This window comes from Protopterus annectens, chromosome 7.part1, assembly GCF_019279795.1.
Source record: "Protopterus annectens isolate FY-2018-M chromosome 7.part1, PAN1.0, whole genome shotgun sequence".
In the NCBI taxonomy this organism is placed as follows: Eukaryota; Metazoa; Chordata; order Ceratodontiformes; family Protopteridae; genus Protopterus; species Protopterus annectens.
The window spans coordinates 11565260-11583047 of record NC_056740.1 but is presented as its reverse complement, the minus strand read 5'-3'; the positions used below and the strand labels follow the sequence as shown (position 1 = coordinate 11583047).

At 44.3% G+C, this 17788-nt stretch overlaps 1 protein-coding gene across 1 annotated transcript in view; it reads left to right on the top strand.

Annotated features, from left to right (window-relative positions):
• Window positions 1-17788, top strand: part of EIF4E3 (eukaryotic translation initiation factor 4E family member 3) — a 344097-nt gene that overhangs the window by 278587 nt on the left and 47722 nt on the right. Inside the window, exons 9-10 of the mRNA XM_044078527.1 lie at window positions 17244-17304; window positions 17643-17709. Of these exons, the coding sequence (XP_043934462.1) occupies window positions 17244-17304; window positions 17643-17709 (128 nt within the window). The remainder of the gene's footprint in view (window positions 1-17243; window positions 17305-17642; window positions 17710-17788) is intronic.

The window sequence follows — 17788 nt, the reverse complement described above, 5'->3', positions numbered from 1 at the left end:
ACATGCTGTGTAGAGTAGCAGCAGCAATCTGGTCGTAACCTGCCTGGAGGGCTCCTTTTCTCAATCTGTAAAATACCTAAATTAGACTAATGAATGGCTCAGAGGTAGAGCTGTTGTCATTACAACTGTAATTTTGAGATGGAATTTGGCTAACACCTTTGAAACTTCCTTCAGGCACTCTTTCCCCCCCACCCCTCTCAGCCAAAGGTGAGCATGCACAGAAAGCAAACCTGAAATGTAAACAAAGGCTGAATCAAAACAAAAAAAATCCCTGGGACTGTCCCTTTAATGTCATCCAGGATGGGTAAATACTAGTGTAGGAGACAAATTCCCCATATAGACCACCATGATAAGTGTCTTTTGCTTAGGTGCTTCTTATGACCATACGTCTTGCTCGGTTTGTCAGGCGTTTGTTTTGAAAACCCTTTGCAGTAGACTTTCTTCCCTTTCCTTGTATCTTGAGAAGCAGAGTCTTAAGCTTCTCACTAAAGATACTGTGGAAGGAATCTCCTGCCTTGAGGGTCAGCCGCTGGAGAAGAAGGTGGAAAAGGTACGACCAGAGTCTTCTGCTGTCCAGCCTCTACCAGGTATTTCTCCTGAGGTTGTTACAAACCTGGAGGCACGCCTGGCTGTTTTCTTTTTTCTCTGCTTTGACAGTGTTGGAGGTCGCTGAGGATCTGTCTGGCAGCATATTCAAAGAATCTTTGCAAGCATCCATCTCGGACGTTCAGAGGAAACCAATGTAGTTTTTTTTTTTTTTTTTTTTTTTTTTTTGTTCTGGGGGCCGAGGGGGACTTCCTCAGTTCAGTTTCCAGTTGGGAAAGAAGTTCCTGCTATGGATGTCCTTCAAGGATGCATCTGCAGTCCTTACAAATGGGTTGTCCTGTCATCAGGCAGCCCTTCGGTCGGCCGGATTCCAAAGTCTGGGTCTGGCCTCGGCTGGTGTCGCACTTCACCCGACGTCACAGCTGCAGTTCTTCGGGTATAAAGGCATCAGCCGACGCCATTTTCCTCAGTCTTTCTTGCTGCGTGGCGCCCGAAGCAGAAGCTGTTCGCAAGTGCTGGTCGGTCAGAACCAGAGAATACTTCCACTACTACCGAAGACTTCTAAAAAGCTAAGTACCCCGTTGGGGACTCTTTCTTGCCTCAGCCGATGTCAGAAAAAGTGAGTAACTGTTTAACTTGTGGGAAACAAATACCTCATAAAGATTTCCACTCTTACTGCTTACCTTGTTTAGGCCCAGACCACGACGTAGCAGCTTGTCTAGCCTGTGCTTCTTTTAACCAACGGACGCTTAGACGTCGGTCGGAATTTGCTGAGGAGTTTTTCGGCTCCGCTTTTGCTTACATTATGCCGTCGGATCCTCCGACTACGCAAATATCTAAAAGCAAGGAAAAGGACCGACACTCGCGGTCCGCGGTTCGGCCGAAACCGGTTAAGCCAACCACGAGTGTCTCGGTTTCGCTGAAACCGAGCTCGGTTCTTCCTTCAGCCAAAGCTTTCCTCCTACCGAGGCCTCATCCAACCTGGTGGAATCGGCTACTGAAATCCCACCTGCTCTTGCAGGTTCCCAGGATTTATCTGATACTATCCCCTTGGATATTTCAACCCCTGCACGTGGAGCTGCTAGGCCACCTGCAACCATGTCGATTAAGGCCCTTGCCAGGGCTAAAGCAGCTAAATCTTCCAAAACTGTGCCTGCTAAGACCCCCTCTCACAGGCCTAGCTCTAGTTCACAAATGCTTAGTCTAGCAGAGGATCTCATTTCTTTGATCCGGGGATCCCAACCTCACCCAGACAGGGCCTCTCACCCACCTCCAGAGAAGAGGCCTAGAGCAGAGCCCCCTGAGCCAATTTCTACAGATGACTCCTCTGATGATTCAGATAATTCAAACCCTCCAGAGGGCCCTTTCTCCCCTTATGAAGACTCTGATGCTGAAGAGTCCATTCCTTCTGCCTCTCCGCCTGAGGAATTTTCCTTTGGGGAAACCTTGCATGCTATGAGGGAACAATTTCAGTGGCAGGGCCAGGATTTTTCAGACTCTAGAAAAAGGCTTAGAACCTTTCTGCATTTACCACAGCATAGGCCTTTAGCCATCCCTCCAGTTCATACTGTTGTGGATGATGCATTTAATGATGCTTGTACTGCTCCTGATTCACTTCCTCCGGCCCCTGCTAAGCCCGATAGGTACTACAGGGTCCCGGACACACATTATCATTTGTATAAGGCTCCTTTTGCAGATCCCGAAACTATCTCCCAGGGACCTAAGGCGGTAGCAGCTACCTCTGCCAAAAAAACCCTCCCCTCTGAAAGGGAATCCAGGGCCTTAGAGAGATGGGGTAAAAAAGTTTACACTTCTCTTTCAGCTAGGGCCTTGAACTGTCAATTCCACATGATCCAGTATCAAGAATTTATGTTAGACCAATTAACTAAACAGCTGTCCTCAGATGAACCATTAGACAAAAAATCTGTTCAGGAAATGGTACATAACATTCAGCAGGTCAGTAATCATTCCCTAAAATGCGGCTATGATGCACTGGAGGCTTCCTTTAGATCAGCCATGACTGGCACAGTGATCAGAAGACATGCATGGTTAAAAGAGCAGGCCTTACCAGACCATGTCAAATCAAAGCTACTAGATGCTCCCATGGACAAGATCAATTTGTTTGGCTCTCCTGCACAACAGGTGCTGAAGAAGATGGAAGAGAAGGCAAAATCTGTCCAGACGGTCAAAGATTTCTTACAGGTCCAACCTCCAAGGTTTAGCAGGAATTGGCCCTCCAAGAATTGGTCCTTTCCAGACACCTCCAGAGCTCAGAGAGGCAGGAATAGGCGCTCAAGAGGCAGAGGTCAATCCAGAGGTGCCTACAGGGGACGTCAGTGGCAGCCTAACAACCAGCGAGGTATAGCCACAGATACAGCCGCCACCACTACTACAGGACAATCACAGTGACTTGGCTCTGGCACCGCCTACCAGGGAACAACTAGAAGCACCCTTAGGCGGGAAACTAGCCTTATTTTCAGTGAACTGGCATTACATCACAGGAGACAAGTGGATTTTGCAGACAATAGACCGAGGTTACAGGTTTCACTTCCATACTCTACCAAAGAAGAGAGGAATGCCAAACCTTCCTCCAAATCAAAAGGCAGAAGCTCTAAAACAAATAACTCACTTACTAAGGATGAGAGCTGTAGAAAAGGTACCATTTATTGAGCAAGGACAAGGATTTTACTCCAGGCTCTTCCTGGTACCAAGAAAAGAAAACCAATGGAGACCTCTTCTCGATCTGTCCGCTTTAAACACATACCTCATTGTCCCAAAATTCAAAATGCTGACCCTACAGCAACTTCTTCCCATGTTGGGCAAGGAGTCTTGGCTGGTAACTCTAGATCTCAAGGAGGCATACCTGCACGTCCCCATACGACCAAATTGCAGAAGATACCTCAGATTTCTTGCAGGATCAGAGCATTATCAATTCTCAGCATTGCCCTTTGGCTTATCTACTGCGCCCAGAGTGTTCACGAAATGCCTGGCATCAGTAATTGCTCATTGCAGGCTTCAGGGAATCCAAATCTACTCTTACCTGGACGACTGCCTGTTGCAAGCGGACAACAAAAACAAGCTAGCAGAAGACTTGAAAAGGGTCATTTATCTACTGCAAGCCCTGGGATACACAGTCAATATAAAAAAGTCAAGGCTGATACCATCCCAAAGGATAACCTTTTTGGGTGCAGAGCTGGACACATCAAAACAAATGGCATTCCTAACAGTAGAAAAACAGGAGCAACTACCTCTCTACTTCTTGGCATTGACAAAGAAGAACCAGCTAACAGCAAGAAAAGTCCTGCAAGCCTTGGGTTTCATGGCATCCTGCATAATATTGGTTCCACATGCCAGACTGCATATGAGAAAGTTACAGTGGTACCTAAGGAATTTATGGTCTCAGCACAAGCACAGCCTAGAATCCCAAATTCCAATAATCCCATGCCTGAAGCAAGAATTCCAATGGTGGGCTCAGGCCTGTCAATCAAACAAAGGACTGCCCTTCCACAGCACTCAACCAAGCCAGACCATCACAAAGGACGCCTCAGACCTCGGTTGGGGGGCGCACATGCTGGACAAGTGCAAACAAGGCTTATGGACTCAAGACCAGCTGCACCTACACATAAATCAAAAGGAAATGCTGGCAGTAAAACTGGCAATTCAGACATTCAGACCACTTCTTCGACAAGGTCAACTGTTGATAAGGACAGACATTGCTAGTAGCACAAAATGTTGTGTGCTTGCTTTTAATGCAGAAGGTTGTTGGTTTTGGAAAGTGGACTCCCTATCTTTCAGTTGGAAAAACCTGACAGCATATGCATTCCCACCACTTCCTTTGATGCACAAGGTGCTATTGAAGATCAAAGAGGACCGTCCAAGGATCATCCTGATAGCTCCAGACTGGCCAAGGCAACATTGGTACCCATTACTGAGGAGCATGTCTTGGGAACAAATATGGCCTCTACCCCTAGTTCCCTTACTGTTAACACAGAACAACTACAACACCCTGCATCCAAACCTGAAAACACTGCAGCTGACTGCCTGGAACATTGCATAACACCAAATAACCCAAATTTATCCCAAAGGGTTAAAGACATTATCTTGGAGGCTCAGACCCTCAACAAGAAAAAATTATTCAGCAAAATGGAAAAGATATCACATTTGGAGTACTGCAAAAGGAGAAAATGTGTCACTGGTAAACATAGCCAACATCCTGGAATACTTGGCAGAGCTCTTCCACAACGGCCTGTCCTATTCTTCCATTAAGATTCATGCATCAGCTATTTCAGCAGAATACAACTTGGATCCTCCAGTCTTCTCACATCCTCTGCTTAGGCAGTTTCTGAGAGGAATTAAAAATGTAAAACCACCTAGGAAGCCACCATTGCCAGCATGGGACTTGAACTTTGTGCTAGAAAAGTTGACACTCCCTCCTTTCGAACCAGCAGCAACAGCAGAATTACAATACTTATGGAAAACTGCCTTCCTGCTTGCAATCACTTCAGCAAGAAGGGTATCTGAGCTACAGGCATTAATGGCAGTACAGCCCTTCCTGATCTTCCATCAAGATAGAGTGTCCATGAGAACAAATCCTACTTTTATGCCAAAGGTGGTCTCCAGGGTATCTTTAAATCAAGCTATCCACCTACCTACATTCTTCCCCAACCCACAGAACAGGGGAGAAAGACTTTTGCATACCTTGGATGTACATAGACAATTACTCTACTACCTGGACAGGACCAAGAGCAATAGAAAAACTGACCAGCTACTGGTAGCATATGCAACAGGAATGGAAGGAAAAGCAATTTCAAAACATACAATCTCTAAGTGGATAGGAAATTGCATTAGATTTTGTTACTCCTACCATGGGAAGAAAACTCCAGAAAACATCAGGCCTCACTCTACAAGGGCTACAGCCACTACCACAGCTTTTCTCACAGGAGTGGCTACCAAAGACATTTTAGAGGCTGCTACTTGGAGCTCCGTGCATACATTTGCCAAGCATTATAATTTACCTTTATACTCCAGATCCCGAGCAGGTTTTGCCACTGCTGTTTTGCAAGAGATCTTAACTACACCATAATCTTATTTCTCCTCCTCCCCCAGTTTGGCTATGGTATTCTACCCATTTGTAAGGACTGCAGATGCATCCTTGAAGGACATAGTACAGTTTTGTACCTACCATAAATGTAGATGTCCGATAGGCATGCATCTGCAGTCAGGATTACCCACCCTCCTTCCCTCTGTGGTACTCCTAGGGTATTTGCCCATCTTGTAGCTGGCTGGGCGAATCTATTATGGTGTATTTGTTTGTATATATGTACATACATGCTTATTTTTTGTTTGCTCTCTACTATTTGGAATCATTTGCATTTATCCAAATTTAGCCTTCCTAGAGGGCACCTGGCATCTGGGGCAAGAAACACTGAGGAAAATGGCGTCGGCTGATGCCTTTATACCCGAAGAACTGCAGCTGTGACGTCGGGTGAAGTGCGACACCAGCCGAGGCCAGACCCAGACTTTGGAATCCGGCCGACCGAAGGGCTGCCTGACGACAGGACAACCCATTTGTAAGGACTGCAGATGCATGCCTATCGGACATCTACATTTATGGTAGGTACAAAACTGTACTTTCTCAACTGTTCTGGATTTGAACCTTCTTGGTACTTTCCCTTAAAAAAGAAACAAAAAATTAAACGTGTCTTCTGTAGGGATCCACAAAGTGAGTGACAGGCTTTTACTCATGGGTTATTTTGTGAATGTCCTTAAAGCCTCGTCTTGGGGTTTCAGTTCCTGCTCCACTTTGGTCTTTGGATTCTGCTGACAAATCCATAACTTATTCTACTCGTAGTCCTTCACTTTGGACTATGGGTCATAGGAGGAGGAATTTATTAGTCCTGATGTTCCTTTTGAGGAAATTCCCTTGGCGGGGGGGGCTCTCTAGGATGGTGGATTTTTTTTTTTTTTAAGTGGGATTGTACTCTGGTCTCTGATATCCCTAAAAGGTACAATGAATTGTTGCAGTTGGACTCTCCTAAACCTGTGGCTATTCCTCCTGCCTTGGCTGCTTTACTGAATGCTTTTTCCAATGGCTCTCGGGCACCTGATCCCCCCCCCACTCCAAAGAAGCCTGATAGGTTTTATAGGGTTCCTGTAAATGTCCTGCTGCTGAGCCTTCAGTAGTGTCCGTAGACACTGATAAGCCATCTCAATTTCTTCCTTCACACAAGGTTTTGCCTTCTGTCAAGGACAGCAGAACTATGGGCAGGCTAGCCAAAAAGGTTTACACTTAGCTTTTAGGGCTATTAATTATCAGACCCATATGTCTAGGTACAATGTTGGCTCTTCTTTCTCAGGCCTTTGAATTTATTTCTGATTTTCCAGACTCTGAGGGTAAAACTTCTGTTCTTTTCTTGCTAGGGACTTCCTCTCAAGTTGTTCGTCATTCTATTAAATGTAATTATGATGCTGTGGCTGCCTCTTCTAGGGCTGCTGTTTTTGGGTCGGTTACAAGGAAGTATTCTTTGCTTGGGCTTCAACCTCTACCTGATGATATTAAAGCTAAGTTGATGGATGCTCCTCTGGATCCTAAACTTTTGTTTGGGAACTGCTGCTGGTTTAATTCCCTTCAGGGTAAGGCCTTACGGGAACTTAAACGTGTTTGATGTCCTTCATGGATGCATCTGCAGTCATAACAAGTGGGTTGTCCTGTCGTCAGGCAGCCCTGCAGTCGGCCGGATTCCAAAGTCCGGGTCCGCCGGCTGATGTCGCACTCCACCCGACGTCATCTCTGTTGGTCTGGTATAAAGCATCAGCCGACGCCATTTTCCTCAGTCTTTCTTGCCGCGTGGTGCCAAGCAGAAGCTGTTCGCAAGTGCGGTCGGTCGGATCCAGAGATTACTTCTACCGAATACTACTTCAAGACTTCTAAAGCTAAGTACCCGTTGGGACTCTTTCTTGCCTCAGCCGATGTCAGAAAAGTTAACAATTGTTTAACCTGTGGGAAACAAATACCTCATAAAGATTTCCACTCTTACTGTCTGCCTTGTTTAGGCCCAGCCCACGGCGTAGCAGCCTGTTCGGCCTGTGCTCTTTCAACCGGTCGGAGTTTGCAGAACAGTTTTTCGGTTCTGATTTTGCGTACATTATGCCGCCGGATCCTCCGACTACCCCAAAAACGAAGATAAAGACCGACACTGGGTCCGGTTTCAGCCGAAACCACGGTAAAGCAAACCAACCGAGAAAACTGATCTAAGTACAGCTGAACCTATTCTACAACTGAGGCCCCTGCTACAAATCTTGAATCGACCTCTGAAATTTTACCCACTACGGTGGTTGACTTATCAGACACCATTCCCTTGGATGTCTCTACCCCTGCACGTGGTGCTGCTAGGCCTCCAGCTGCCATGTCCATTAAGGCCTTTGCCAGGGCTAAAGCTGTCAAGACTTCTAAAACAGTGCCTGTTAAATTCCTCTCATCCAGGCCCTCTTCTAGTTCTCAAATGCTTTCTTTGGCAGAAGATTTAATTTCTTTAATTAGAGGATCTCAATCTCACCCAGACAGGGCCTCTCAGCCCCAGAGAAGAGACCTAGGGCAGAGCCCCTGAGCCAGTGTCTTCTGATGATTCTGCTGATGAATCAGACATAACTGACCAGCCTGAGGCTCCCTTCTCCAATTTTGAAGATTCTGATGCTGAAGAATCCATTCCAGCTGCTTCCCCACCAGAAGAATTCTCCTTTAGAAACCTTGCATGCCATGAGAACAGTTCCAATGGCAGCAACAGGCTTTTTCAGACTCCAGAGAAAGACTTAGGACCTTTCTGCACCTCCCACAGCACAGGCCCTTAGCTATACCTCCTGTCCTCTCTGTGGTGGATGATGCTTTCAATGATGTTTGCTCCGCTCCAGATTCTTTACCCCCAGCCCCTGCCAAACCAGACAGATTTTACAGGGTGCCAGATACTCATCACCACCTTTACAAGGCCCCACTTGCAGACCCAGAAACTATATCCCAGGGTCCCAAGGCAGTAGCCGACCACAGCTAAAACCCTATTCCTTCTGAAAGGGAAGCAAGGTCATTAGACAGATGGGGTAAAAGGTCTACACTTCAGCTACTCTCTCAGCTAGAGCTTTAAACTGTCAGTTTCACATGATACAATACCAAGAGTTTATGCTTGATCAGTTAACTAAAAAACTAACCACTGATGAATCTCTTGATAAGAAATATGTATTAGAGATGGTAAATAACATACAACAGGTTAGCAACCATTCCTTAAAATGTGGCTATGATGCACTGGAGGCTTCATTTAGATCAGCCATGACAGGCACAGTGATAAGAAGGCATGCATGGCTAAAAGAACAAGCTTTACCGGATCATGTTAAAGCTAAGTTGCTTGATGCTCCTATGGACAAGACAAGTTTGTTTGGTACACCTGCCCAGCAGGTTATGAAGAAAATGGAAGAAAAGGCAAAATCTGTTCAAACTGTTAAAGGTTTCTTGCAGGTTCAACCCGCAAGGTTTAGCAGGAACTGGCCTGCCAAAATTGGTCCTTTCCTGACTCCACAAAATTTCAAAGGGGCAGGAATAGACGCTCCAGAGGCAGAAACCAATCCAGAGGAGGTGCCTACAGAGGACGACAGTGGCAAGGTAACAACAGAGGCACAGACACAGCCACTGCCACTACATCAGCACAACCACAGTGACTTAATCCTAAATCCGCCTACCAGGGAACAAATAGCAGCTCCTCTAGGCGGAAAGTTAACCTTATTTTCAAAGAACTGGCACTACATAACAAAAGACAAGTGGATTTTACAAACCATAGATCAAGGTTACCGGTTTCACTTCCACACTTTACCAGTCAAAAGAGGAATGCCAAATCTACCTCCAAATCAAAAACCAGAGGCTCTACGTCAGATAATGGAGTTAGCAAACATGAGAGCTGTGGAAAGAGTGCCAACAGCAGAACAAGGAAAGGGGTTCTACTCCAGACTATTCCTAGTTCCAAGAAAGGAAAAAAGTTGGAGACCAATTCTAGACCTGTCCACCTTAAATACATACATCCTTGTCCCAAAATTCAAAATGCTGACCCTACAGCAACTTCTTCCCATGCTGGGCAAGGAGTCTTGGCTGGTAACTCTAGATCTCAAGGAGGCATACCTGCACGTCCCCATTCGACCAATCTGCAGAAGATACCTCAGATTTCTTGCAGGATCAGAGCACTATCAATTCTCAGCATTGCCCTTTGGCTTATCTACTGCCCAGAGTATTCACAAAATGCCTGGCATCAGTAATCGCCATTGCAGACTACAGGGAATTCAAATTTACCCATACCTGGACGACTGCCTGCTACAAGGGGACAACAAAAGCAAGCTGACAACAGATTTACAAAGGGTCATTTACTTGCTACAAGGACTGGGATACACAGTCAATTTACAAAAGTCAAGGCTGATACCATCCCAAACAAGGACGTTCTTGGGCGAATTGGACACAGTACAACAAATGGCATTCCTGACTACAGAAAAACAAAAGAACTTCCTCTTTACTTCTTGGCACTAACAAAACTGAACAAGTTAACAGCAAGAAAAGTTCTGCAGGCCTTGGGCTTCATGGCATCATGCATAATCTTGGTCCCATTTGCCAGACTACATATGAGAAACTACAGTGGTACCTAAAGAATTTATGGTCCCAACACAGACACAGTCTAGAAACAGAAATCCCACTAATTCCATGCTTAAAACAGGAGTTCCTCTGGTGGGCTCAGGCATGCCAGTCAAACCCAGGCCTACCCTTTCGCAGATGTCAACCAAGCCAGACCATCACAACAGACGCTTCAGACCTAGGATGGGGGGCCCACATGCTGGACAAATGCGTGCAAGGATTGTGGACACAGGATCAACTTCGCCTGCACATCAATCTAAAAGAAATGCTGGCAGTAAAACTGGCAATCCAAAAGTTCAAACCATTTCTCAAAGAGGGCCAGTTGATGATAAGGACAGACAACACCACAGTCATGTGGTACATCAACAAACAGGGAGGCACTCATTCATACCCCTATGCAGAATGACCTTGGAGCTGTGGACCCTGGCACTCAGCTACAACATTCAGTTAGAGGCAATATTTGTACCGGGAAAGACAATACTCTAGCAGACATATTAAGCAGAACCACTTCGGATGCCCACGAATGGAAGCTGCACCCGGACATCTTCAAGACCATCTCAAAGAAATGGGGAATGCCACAGATAGACCTATTCGCATCACCTCTCAATCACCAGCTCAAAAAATTCTGCACAAGGACATTCCACCCACTAGCATGGAAAGTGGACTCTCTATCCTTCAGTTGGAAAGGCCTAACAGCATATGCATTCCCACCCCTTCCTTTGATACACAAGGTACTACTAAAAATCAAGGAAGAACGTCCAAGGATAATCCTGATAGCTCCAAACTGGCCAAGACAGCACTGGTACCCACTACTGAAGAGCATGTCTCGGAACAAAATGTGGCCAATACCTCTGATACCTTTGATGTTAACTCAGAACAACTACAGCATCATACATCCAAACCTAAAAACGCTGCAACTGACTGCATGGAACATCACATAACAGCAGCTAATCCAGAACTTTCCCAAAGAGTTAAAGACATTATTCTTGAAGCACGCAGACCTTCAACAAGAAGGAACTATGCTGGAAAATGGAAAAGGTTTGTCATTTGGAGTACGGAAAGAGGAAAAGATGTGTCAAACATAGATATACCTAACATTCTGGAGTATCTGGCGAACTTCTTCATTCAGGCCTGTCCTACTCCTCCATCAAGATACATGCATCAGCTATTTCAGCAGAATACAGCTTTGATCCACCTGTTTTTCACCCTTTGCTCAGGCAGTTCCTCAGAGGAATCAAGAATGTAAAACCTCCAAGGAAACCACCATTACCAGCTTGGGATTTAAACTTTGTGCTAGAAAAGTTGACACTATCACCCTTTGAACCAGCAGCAACAGCAGACCTACAACACCTGTCATGGAAAACTGCTTTCCTACTGGCAATAACTTCAGCAAGGAGGGTTTCAGAACTACAGGCCTTAATGGCAGTGCAACCCTTCCTAATCTTCCACCAAGATAGAGTGTCCATGAGGACTAATCCTACATTTATGCCCAAGGTGGTATCCAGAGTGTCTTTGAACCAGGCAATCCACCTACCTACCTTCTTTCCCAACCCACAAAACAGAGGAGAAAGAATACTGCATACCTTGGATGTACATAGACAGCTACGCTACTACTTGGACAGAACAAAAAACAGCAGAAAGACTGACCAACTTTTTGTAGCCTATGCAACAGGAAGGGAAGGAAAAGCTATTTCCAAACAGACAATCTCCAAATGGATAGGAAACTGCATACGATACTGTTACTCCTTCCATGGAAAACCAATTCCACAGAACATAAGACCTCATTCTACAAGGGCAACAGCCACTACCACAGCCTTCTTACGAGGAGTGGCAACCAAAGACATTATTGATACTTGACCTCCGTGCATACATTTGCCAAGCATTATAATTTGCCTCTATATTCCAGATCCCGAGCAGGGTTTGCCACTGCTGTACTGCAGGATCCTAAACACACCATAATCTACTTTTACCCTCCTCCCTAGTTGGCTATGGTATTCTACCCATTGTTATGACTGCAGATGCATCCATGAAGGACATAGTACAGTTTTGTACCTACCATAAATGTAGATGTCCGAACTGGATAGCATCTGCAGTCAGGATTACCCTCCCTCCTTCCCTCTGTGGTACTCCTAGGGTGTTTACCCTCCTTATAGCTAGCTGTTGGGGAGTCTTTTATGGTGTATTTGTTTGTATATATGTACATATATGCTTATTGTTGTGTTTACCTCTATCTATTTGGAAACATTGGCATCTATCCAAATTTTAGCCTGCAAGAGGGCTACTGGCATCTGGGGCAAGAAACACTGAGGAAAATGGCTGATGCTTTTATACCAAGACCAACAGAGATGACGCCGGGTGGAGTGCGACATCCAGGACAACCCACTTGTTATGACTGCAGATGCTATCCAGTTCGGACATCTACATTTATGGTAGGTACAAAATTGTACTTTTTTCCTGTGCCTAAATTTCAGAGAAACTGCCTTGTTAAGCCTGCCTTTGTTCGTAGTCAATCGCGTCCTTCTACTAAAGGTAAGAAAAATGGCAAACGGACTCCTGCTGCTAAGGCTACTCAATTTTCAGGGACTCTGAAGCCTTCCTTTCTGGACAGACCAGATGTTGTGTGACTATTCGTCCCTTCCCAGCCACATTAGTCTTTCTGTTCGCCTTTCTTTGTCTCTTATGGTTTGGCTTCATATCACTCAGAATTCTTGGGTTCTGTCGATCATTCGTCAAGGGTATTTCATGGTGTGGTTATCCCGTCCTCCATTTATGAACATTCCTCAGCCTCGTCGGGAACATCTTCCCTATTTACCAAAGGTTCTTCAAGATCTCTTGTCTCAGGGTACTATTAAAGAGGTGCCCGTGTTCCAAAGGGGGAAAGGTTTTTACTCTCGGCTGTTTATAGTGCCCAGAAAAGAGAGCACCGTCTCTATTCCGATCCGTCCTCTTCAGGAAGTTTTTGCATTTCTCTGTTGCTTACTGGCATTTTCAGTTCTCTGCTTTGCCCTTTGCCCTTTCTACTGCCCTAAGGGTGTTCACCAAGTACCTTGCTCCTGTGATTGCCTTTTGTAGACTTCAAGGAATCCAAATATTTCCTTACATGGACAATCTTATTCAGGCATCCTCCCCAGAGACCCTTTTGCAAAATCTTCATTTTTCCATATTCCTTTTTCAGAGCCCTGGGGTTCACTGTAAATTTCAAAAAGTCAGGATTCAGACTGTACTATTTCTTACATCACTGCCCCCTCCAAAGGCCTTAACTCATTTATTTCTTTCACACTCTTCCTCTGCTCTCCATTACCATTAGGGAGTTTGAGAGTTCTGGGTTTCATGGCATCCACCATTCAATGCTTCCTCTGACCAAACTTCATATAAGAAAGTTTCAGTGGTTTCTAAAGTCAATGTGGCTTCAACATGCTCTTCCTCTAGAATTTGTAGTCCCTCTTCTTCCTTGCCTCAGACAGGAACTTTTTTGGTGGGTTCAGTCCGTTTTCATTCCCTCTTCCCTCTCGGGGAATTGTTCACAGACACCTCAGACATGGGAGGGGAGGTGACTTTTGGCTTTTGATAAAGGGGGTGTGTTTGCCTTGTCAGCAGAAGGAGCACATCAGTGTCAAAGAGATGAGAGCTTTTCTGCTGGCTCTTCAGAACTTTCGCTCTCCTTCCTCCAGGGCCTCTGAAGGTATTCACAGACAATAACCACAGTAATGTGTTATGTCAACAAATGGGGAGGAACAAGATCTTATCTTGTTTGCCGGTTGGCACTTCTACTATGGGATCCTGCTGTCAAGTGATTCTTCAGGCAGTTTATATCCCTTTTGGTCAGTAAATTGTGGCAGACACTCTGAGCAGGATCTTAACTCAGTCCCATGAATGGATGCTTCACAGGGATGTGTTCCACATTATCCACCAGTGGGGTACTTCTCAAGTGGATCTTTATGCCACCTGTCTGAACAGACAACTTCCTCTGTTTTGTGCCACAGTTCCAGGTCCTCTAGTATGCCTTCTCATTCTCTTGGAAGGGGATGTTGCTTTATGCATTCCTTCCCTTTCCTCTTATTCCTAAAGTCCTGTTCAAAATTCAACAGGATGCTCCCAGAATCTTGTTGGTGACTCCCTTTTCGCTGCATCAACACTGGTTCGTTCGTTTTGCATCTAGCCAGGGGCAGTCATCGCAAGTTTCCTCACAGGGTGGATCTAATCAGACAAGAGAAGGGATCTCTTATCCATCCCCACCTGTCCACACTTCAACTTTGTTCTGTAGATGGTAAAACTTTGATTCCTCAGACAACTTTTTTTCTAAGGATGTGCTACAAGTCCTGCAGGAGGCCAGAAAACTTATGACTAAGAAAGCCTACTTCTCTAAATGGAAGAGGTTTTCTTTTTGGTGGCTCTCTCATAACATGGATCCACTTAGTATGGATACTCATTTGGCTGTCATTTGTGCGAGTTGCTCAATGCTGGTTTGGCCTGTTGTATTAAGACCCACCTGTCAGCTCTCTTTGATTGTCTGCCCTTTTTTCCTCTTTTAGCTGCTAGATTTGAGTTGAAACAATATCTTAAAGGCATCCTTAATATTAGACCTCCCAGGCAAGCTGTTCCTCCTCCTAGGGATCTTAATTTTGTTTTGGAGAAGTTGACTCGGGCTCCGTTTGAGCCTGCTGCTTCAGCTTCTTTGCAACATTGTTCCGGGAAGACTGTTCTTTTTGTTAGCGCTTATTTCTGCCAGACTGGTGTCTGAGTTGCAGGCCATTATGGCTTGTCCTCCTTTTTTTGGTCTTTCATGAGGACAGGGTGTCCCTGTGCACTAACCCTTCTGTTATGCCGAAGGTAGTTTTAATGAGCTATCTCTTAATCAGTCTATTACTCTGCCTACTTTTTTCCCCTCTTCGCAGACTGACTGAGAGGGTACTGCATACTGTGGACATGCATAGGCAGCTTAGAGTTTATTTGGATAGGATATGACCAAGGCTATCAGAAAATCTGATCAGTTATTTGTTTCTTTTCATCCTAGATCTTTGGGACTTGCTGTATCCAAGTAGACTATTTCTTCTTGGATTTCTAACTATTTCATTCTTTTGTAACACTTTTCATGGCTCACTCTACTGGAAGTATGGCTTCTTCTGGTGCTTTTTTCAAAGGCTTGGATACTAATTCTGTTCTTGAAGCAGCTACCTGGACTTGTGCATATCTTTACCAAGCACTATAAGTTTGATGGTATTTTTAGAGCTAGGGCTGGTTTTGCTAGTTCAGTTCTTCATGATTTTTTGGAGGATTTGTCTGCCTATTCCTCCTCCCTAATTTTCTCTTGAACTTTGGCACTCCCATATGTTTAAGAAGACTGCAGCAGTGAATGTAAGGACGTAGTAGAGTTGTGTAAAATCTTACCAAAATATTAGATGTCCTTGCCTTCACTGCTGCAGTATTCGCTCCCTCCCTCCCTCCATCCCCCTAGTTCTTTACCTTCCTGGTTGTACACATTACCTCATGGGTTCTTTGGACTGGTGTTCATCTTGGGGCAATCAGTTCTGTTTTTGGTAAGCCTGAATGTCACCTTTATGCCCTACGTTACGCAGGGTGTATATGGTGATGTTTGGCATACCTTTTAAATTCAGAAATGTTTGGAAGACTGGCTGGATATCAGACTTCCATGTCAGGGAATGCCATATGTTTAAGAATACCGCAGCAGTGAAGGAAAAGACATCTACCGTTATGGTAAGATTTTACACAACTGAACTTTTTCCAGATTCTAGAAGGTTGTTCTTAATTTCATTCTCCTAGAGCCATTGCTGTGGACATGCAGCTGCCTTTCCAGTGGCTAGCAATCTCTCCCTTTGCTTGTTTCATCCCTCTTTATATATAAATAACCTCCCCAAATGTTTGTCTAACAAACCTCGTCTTACTTATGAAGGTAGATTCTTACTTTAAGATTAAGAAACAGATGGAACTAAACAAAACTTTGACCAAGAAAATGGCACTCTGTACATGAGTCACAAGTATTTGCACCACTAGTTTCAGGTGCTTGGGCACTTGTAGTCTTATTTGTCAGAACCATCACACTGTGCTATAATATGAATATAGTCTGCATGTTTTTGAAAATATTAATTTAAGTATGTTTGTTAAATGAAGTCCTCTTGTATATATATTTTTGCAATGTGCTCATTTTTTTAATAGTATGTGTTGATACTGAACTTTATTACATATTGTAACTGTTCTGTTCTGAAATGTTTGAAATTCAGAATCCTTCCTTCTGTTACAGCTGTCATGACTGGCTGAAATTGGTCCATTTTTGGATCAGTTTGCTACATTGCTCAACAAACACAGTATTTGTGGACAAGATGGCAACTCTGTGAGTGTTGCATTGGGTCTGTGTGCTGCTTTGGGTTTGCCCTGTCCACTGTATATGAACTACAAACAGTCATTGTTGTGCCCTTAATGAAATGAGTATGCCTTTTAAGTAGTTAAAGGCCCCTGATCACCCAATGCCAGAAACTTAGATCATTTTCTCATTTGTTATAACTAATGCAACAATAATGCTGACAGGGAACCTAGTACACTTTTTTATGTAAAGAGCTTAACAGTAACATTAGTAGTAGATGTTTCGAATAACGTTGTTGTTGCAGTCATATTTCTTTCCCTCCTTTCTCCATTTTCACTTAGACCATTCTAGGGTGAGGGTGGGTACCTAGACATCCCCCCTCCCTGAACTCCACTTCCACACCTGTTCGAGGGAGTTTAGCCTTCTCAGGGCTGGATGGATGTAAGGGAGCCTAGATTCCCAGACTCCTCTTTCCTGTATGGCAGGAATACATGGAGGGGACAAATCCTGGTAGGACCTCCCTGTAACAGGAATAATGCCGGGAGATGGGGGGAGTTCCTTCCCTCTGCTTTTGAGGCAAGAAAAAAGCTAAAGATGGCATAGGTGGATACAGAAGTCCTTGGAGTAGGACCACTGGTGCAGTAATCATTCTTCTGTTATGGCAAGTTCCTTTGCACAAGTTGAAATTCACACTTATAAAATATGATTTATTTTATGTAGGGAGGAAGAAAGTAATGCCAAAGGAGGAGTATGGAAGATGAAAGTTCCAAAAGAAAGCACAGTAAGTCAGTTTTTTTTCTAATGTAGTTCTAACCAGTTTCTCTGTTTTAACTTGTTAGGAATAAGTATTTATATTTATAATTTCTTTGGTCATTTTACTTTGCACCTGTTGACAGAAAATTCAAGTTGTTTGTAGTTTTACAGTGACTGTTAGGACATTTAAGTTTTCAGCTTTTGACAGCAGACTTTGTAAGTTATTTCTTATAATTTAGTTGTGACAAACTGCATTTGCAGCATAGAATACTGGTTAGATTATTTTTATTTTATTTATTTTTATAGCCTCTATTTGCCAGCTTAGTCATGTACAATAAGAGGGTTATTTTTTCCCTTTTTGTTTAGTCTGCAGTTTGGAAAGAGCTTTTGCTAGCAACTATTGGAGAACAGTTTACAGACTGTTGTGCTTCAGGTAAGACTTTATGTACATAAAAATGGATGCATTCTTAGATGCAACTTCCGAAATGCATAATCTTTTAGATCTAGCTAAT